General features: G+C 37.2%; 1 protein-coding gene across 1 annotated transcript in view; it reads left to right on the forward strand.

Moving 5' to 3' along the window:
* Positions 1-453: 453 nt before the first annotated feature.
* The window catches only part of LOC104387268, a 61,867-nt gene continuing 55,673 nt past the window's right edge, over positions 454-6,647 (forward strand). Inside the window, exons 1-4 of the mRNA XM_009995986.1 lie at positions 454-487; positions 1,374-1,504; positions 3,157-3,245; positions 5,917-6,016. Of these exons, the coding sequence (XP_009994288.1) occupies positions 454-487; positions 1,374-1,504; positions 3,157-3,245; positions 5,917-6,016 (354 nt within the window). The remainder of the gene's footprint in view (positions 488-1,373; positions 1,505-3,156; positions 3,246-5,916; positions 6,017-6,647) is intronic.

The following is a 6,647-nucleotide window of genomic DNA, read 5'->3' on the forward strand; positions in this document are numbered from 1 at the left end:
ATTTCCTCGTCTTCGATTATCTCTCCGAGATCACCATGTCGCTGCTGACGGCCGCCAGAGCCCGCGCTCCCGTAAGTAGCCGGCGGGAGCCGCTGCCCGGCCCGGGGGTGCCCGGCCTGGCCGGGGCGGAAGGGCCGGGCCCGGGCGTGGGGTGGAGGGAACCCCGGCTGGACTCTGGTCCCCCACGTCACCCTCGGAGTCTCTTTTAAAACATGTCAGGTTTTGTATACGAATTATTTGCATATGTTTATTTATTTTAATATATTCAGCTTCACCGAGTAAAACCTTTCGAGTTTTCGAGCTTTCGTTACCCCGCACTTCGAGAACTATTTGTTCTTCCTTGTCGTCTCTTTTCTGTTACTCAAGAAAAGGGACTGGGTCGATGTAACAAATGGTTACACCTTTTAATTCTTTCAGGCTTTAGGTTACACTCCAGATTTTGTCTCTGCTGCCATGGCTCCCTATATAAAAGATATTCACAGGAAAGGTATGCTGCTCCTTCTGTTAATTTCTTTGTTGAGTTCAATTGCCTAGGAGGGTTTTGTATAGTTACTGTTCCTATAAACAGCTGGTTTCACCTTGGTGTTTTGCTGTCCTCTGGACGTAATGACACAAACGTGAGCAAAAATGCCATCATAGGAGATGTGATGTGCAGGTCTGATGGTGACATTTAAATTGAGTTAACTTGAAATGCTTGCAGTAATTATAAATATATATAGATAAAATTTGTATAAATGTAATTTTCCATTTGAGAATGGAAAATCGCTTTACAGATCTTTGTTAAAATGTGAAATCTAGACATTTTCAGTGCGATCTAAAAGTTTTTCAATGTTCCCATAGACTTCTAGCATATCACTTGTTTTCTGATCAGTTTCTGATTTTCCTGTTTACATTGGTGTAGCTTTGCAGCTTTCCGAGCTGGAATTACTTCTAAACACCCACCCAATATTTTGCTAACACAGCCTGAAATTTACAGAGTTAGATGCATATTTCTGCTAAAATGTGGTTGTTTGGAGAGCGTGGATGATTGAATGGGTTGTGTCTGTACCTGTAGGAGTCGTTTTGATTCTGTCTGTCTCATCATGTATGTTTTTTTCTCCTTCCATGCATAAGGGAAAGATGAGAAGTATCTGTAACAATTCTTCTCTGTAAACAGTTTTTCCTTTGGCTTATTCTGTAAACACTTTTGCTTTGGCTTATCTGATCCTTTCACAGATGAAATGGACTCCATATTTTAATGTGATTTTAGTACTTGTTTAGATGTCTGACACCTTGCAAAGATGATACCTTGCTAGTGTTTCAGCATGCTATAAGTTTTTAAAATACAAGTGATTGCTGATGCTGCAGAGCTTAATTTGTCTCTTTTTGTTTAGGTGTTCGTGTAATCAGTAATGCTGGTGGAATTAATCCACTTGCTTGTGCAGCTGCCCTTCAGGAGGTGGCAAAGAAAGCAGATGTTGATTTGAAAATAGCTGTTGTTGCTGGAGATGACCTAATGAGTGAGGTATTTTTACTTTGTCTTAAGGCTCACCATGGTGGAAATTATTTTCATCTATATAGCATGAAGGTGGTGTTTACTGTCCTATAGGAACTTATTTTGTGTAGCTTTATGCAGTAACTTCCTACCAGTAAAAGCGTAATTAAATTGTTGCTTCCTTTTCTTTAGTTTTTTTGGAGGGTGATGGGGGGAATTTTACAGGACTGTGGGCCTACTGTTTTATCTTTTTGAAGCAAACTTATTCTGACCTAAGGTCTGCTTGTTCTTCAGGAAAAGTTAGGATGTGCTGTTAATTACAGTTTCTGTCTGAACTAAACCATCCTGAGTGTTAAATCTCTTAATTTAAATGTGGTGAAGTTGCCACGTGTTCAAATGTTCATCCCTTCTAGCTGTTTTGTAGTAGTGTACTGGCATTTCCTGTTGTTTTGTTTACAGGTAGCTGGTTTTTCTGTTTTTAATTAGTTTGTGGCCAGTAATGTTAAGTAGGAGGACAGAAATACTAATATTCTAATTCTAATATATTCTAATAAAAACAACCTTGAAATCTCGAGATGAAATGTGAGGCTTTTTTTGGCTTGGAGAATGATGCTTTGTATATGAAGTCTGGTTCTGAAAAAGCGTTGGCCAAACCTGAACGCATACTGTGAAAAGTTTAAACATGAATAGTGATTAAGAGGGAATAGTTTGCATTGTAGTTAAATCTCTTGTCTATAACTTGGAAAATTATTTATCTGTGTAGGCTCTGTTACTCCTTGCATGCTATTGAATGTGGAAGATGGTCAAGTAAGATTCTTTATTTGTGAATTTTGTGTAGCGCTTGGACTTCCTTTCAAGAAACTTCTGCCCTGCTAAAATTACTTTAGCATCAGTGGTTGAGAATATTATTACTGGCACAATAGTGAAGTGGTCATTATTTGAGCATGGCTTAGACATTTCTGATCTGAAATGGATTATTTTCTATGCTATTGTCAATGCATAACTTACAGAAACAAAAAATAAAGCTGTTATTGTCTACAGGCAGCTTTTATGTTGATACCAAATATCATAATTACACTAGAAATGTTATTTGTGGTTTGGTGGATTTAAATAATTAACAGAATAAAGCATTAATTTGAAGTGGATTTTTATTTTTTTTTCCACGCTATATATTCCCCTGGAACTAGCATCAGACATTGAGTCTATGCAATCAGTGGTTTCCCAGACTGCCTAACACATGGTCAAAAACACCCACCTCTCCCACATATCTCTCTGGAAACACAGTGTTATCACCTGTAGCTGCAGAATTAGCCTTGTTTTCTGGCCATGCCACCACTGCAGTTGTGGCAGACCTTTCTGTTTGCAGAGTTTGGTTTATTCAGTTATACAGCAATAAAAGACAGTTTAAAAGCCTAGGGAAACACTCCGATGTATTGTAGTTGATCATCAGTAAACATACTAGCATTCTTTAAAGATTGACTTATTTTTCTGTGTGCTGGAAAACTGGATTAAAGTGTGTCTAGTGCTTTTAGCCATTCAACTAATGTTTATTGTTGCTAATTTTACTGATTTTACTTTGCTTAGAGTTGCTATGAAGTGGTTCTATTGTCTGCTACTAATAGGAGGCTTAACATAGGTACTATAGTACTCATAGGTTTGGTGTTTTATTTGTTTTCTAACAGAAAGAGAACCTAAAAGGAGCTGGTATCACTGATTTAGAGAGTGGCAAACAGTTTCCAGAGAGCATTCATAGCATGAGTGTGTATCTTGGGTAAGTTATTTTAGCAAGTTGTTTTTCTTTATTATGGAAAAATGCTTTTTAAGACTGACTATGTTAAGTTGTTCAGTTTTGCAAGTAAAATCACCTAGTATGTGAGATTCACCTTTGCATTACTCAGGCAATCAGGAAGCAAATTTTGTTTGTAACTTGTAAATAAACTTCTAATATAGAACCTTGCCAGTTGTGACTCCTTAGTATTACGTCTCCTGTGAATCTTTAAGTTTTAGTTCAAGCCAAAATAGCTTTAGTTTAAATATAACAATTGCAAAAGTCCTTTCTTCTATGCAAAGTATCCGGTTGCTGCATGGAGCCGCTGTTTAGGATGTTGTCACTGGAGAAGTGCAACCAAGGAATCTTAAGTACTGGGATGCACTCTGAGTGCTGTAGGAAGTTTCATTAGATGGTGCTGAATTGTGCATCAGGCTTTCTACCGTTCAGATTTTGGAAGCTGGCTTGCCAGGATGAATTACTGTTTTGAAAGATCTCGCTTGCCTCCTTTATGATACTAAAGGCCCCCCATAAATCTACATGCAAGTGTTCTAGCTGCCTGTTTGTCAACAGTTGTATTTTCATTGCCATCATCATCTTCAAATGAATCAATGTAAATCAAGTCTCTTAGAGGGGAAAGACTGAGAAGTGGGACAATGGTCAGATGTTCCCAAAATCTAGCATCTCTTGTGAACCCATTTTTGCTTTTACATCTTCCATGTCCTGTATATCATTGCTCCTGTATTTCTGTTTGAAGTATTTCTCAGGTCTGTACAAAACAATCCCTTCTTTTACATTAAACTTTATGGAAAAACTTCAAACTGCTGTGTTCTGTGTTCTGTTTTTATCATTGCACTTTCCACAAATGTATCACTGGCTGATAGCTGGTTCTGGCTATACCTAACACAGCATGTGTTTGTCTCTGAAGTAAGAACTGTTTAACAGATGACTCTTGAAATTCATCTTTAGTGTTTTCTGTTGTTGCTGGATTTTTTGTTCTTTAAACTTTGATTTGCAGTGCTTGCAGGTCATGAGTAATGGTATTTGAAATCTAACAAATAGTGATTTGTAATTGTGAGAAAATGTTCATTTCAACCAGAGGTGAAATGAACATGATTGACTTGTAAATTAAAAAAGAAAAGCAAATCAAAGCAGAGAGGACAGAGCTAGCGTGAGGATGAGGTACTTAGAAATAAGTCACCTCTCTCCCTGCTTCATTAACAGGTGCTCTTTTCTTTCTAATAAAAGCAGTATTTCTTTATGGGCCCCTTATTCTCAGTTGCATCAAAATGTAATGCTATTACAATCCTCTTAAATTAGTAATTTCATAAGTTAAATTTTTGACAGCAGCAGCAATGGGTTCTTATTCATAAAGCAAATGCCTGTAAAATAAGTCAACACCAGAGTGTATTGGGTAAAATCTGTATGTTCTGTAGACAGTTCACTTCTCATTTTCTAAATCTGATTATGTTTACAGTTTGATTCTTGATTCAAGTGCATAAACTCCATCTGAAAAACTTGCACTGGGTGTTCCTTCTGTCCCTCCTGATCTTGGGCTGTTAGGTGTTCTGTGGACTGAGTTCACAAGCATTTTTAACAAAAAGAGCCAAATGGCTTTATTTACTGCTTTTTAAAGGTAGTTAACACAGTTTTTTTATCAATATCCTGTATGTGTGTATGCAGAAGCCCTGTTCGTGCATTGTACCTGTGGTTTTTACTTAACACTGTGCCCAGAGGTATAAATGGTTTCTGTATGCCGTGTATTTGCTTGTTGTTTTGCTAATATCCTTTGGTTCATGTGGCATTGAGAAGAAAACCAAAACACCATACATTTTACATTTATATCACTAGGAGCACTTCTTTGTCTTACCTCTTGACAAAAACGGGGCTAAATCTGTAGAAACTGTAGAAAAAGACTGCTCTTGGTTTTGTTCATCAAGGCAAGTGGTTTACATGGTTTATATTTTCAAGGCGCCTATTTCATGAAGAGTAGAAAGATCCAGCAGATAGCATGGGTTTAGAAGCTGGGAGCCACACACTCTGGTCAAAGCTTGCTCACAACAATGTGTAAACTTGAGTGGTTCATCCTGATTAATATTTTCAAGCCTGACTAATTTTGACTGGTCTGACTTACCTGACCAATCTGGAAAAATCTGTTGCCTGAGTTTCTTCAAAAATGATGACTGCACAGTGCTCTTCTTGAAGTTGGTTGGTAGTGCAAGTTCTAAAAGTGCTTAGGGAAATTCACCTGAAAAGTTTAAAATTGGAGGGCCACGTCACCAAGCTTTCTGTGAAGGATACTGGTCTTTATGCACTTACTTACAGATGAAATCAGACTACTGAATCTCTGAAAAACATTTTCTCAACAAAATTTTCTCTTCCTGATAATGGAAGTAACGCTTTATGCACTAAACTCAAGACAGCTTTTGTAAGCATCACAACAAGTGTTTTAAGTGTGTCATTTAGATAACAATTTGATAGGGTGTTCCGATGATTGCTTTCTAAAATATTATTGTAGAAAGAAAATGACAAATCAATTGTTAAAGCTGATTTCATTGATTTCCTATGAGATTTTAAAGTGATTTTTATCCTGTGTGTATCAGGGAACTGATTTTTTTTAAAACGATACTTTGAAAAGTAAAAGTACTTACTGCTGTGTTTTTTTTGTCTTTAGTGCAAGACCAATAAGCAGAGCTCTTGACCTTGGAGCTGATATTGTTGTGACAGGTAGATGCGTTGACAGTGGAATTGTATTAGGACCACTTATTCATTCTGTGAGTACAAGTCAATTTCCATATATTCTACAAACTCCATATGTGAATGAACATTCAGCAATCATTGTCAGGCAATTTCTGCTTCTTAGGAAAGTGTAGATGCTGATTTAAAAATAATGAGCACCTTAAATTCTGGGGGTTTTGTTGTTTATGATTTTTTTTCCTTACATGCATGAGAAGTTGCCGGCTTTTTGTTTCTCCTAAACTTGTAGCAGGTGTAGGTATGAACTCGTGTATCACGTGTTCCACCAGTATTTCATTGTTACTCTTTTTCCCTCATCTTTAAATTTTGGTGTGCAAGGTTAAGAAACGTGTAGATTTTTCTTTGCCACAAGATGGCAATAGTAGAGCTCACTTTGGTTTTTGCCGGAGGGGGGCAGATGAGGTCGTCTACAACACCAGCCTTTTCCAGTGGCTAAGCAGTTTTATTTAAGGGGTTGAGTTTCAATGCAACATTTATCAAATTCGTTGAATTCAAAAAATTAAATGAGCAGAAGATTTGGTTTTCTGAAGTATTTTGAATAGGTTTATGTGAGTGAACACTCACTGTGAAATATGGAAGCTTTCTTTTGGTGCATATTTAAAAAAAGGTGTATGGGGGAGATGTATTAGTGTTTAGTTACAAACACTC

The sequence above is a fragment of the Chaetura pelagica genome, unplaced genomic scaffold, assembly GCF_000747805.2.
Source record: "Chaetura pelagica isolate M959 unplaced genomic scaffold, ChaPel_1.0 scaffold142, whole genome shotgun sequence".
Classification (NCBI taxonomy): domain Eukaryota; kingdom Metazoa; phylum Chordata; class Aves; order Apodiformes; family Apodidae; genus Chaetura; species Chaetura pelagica.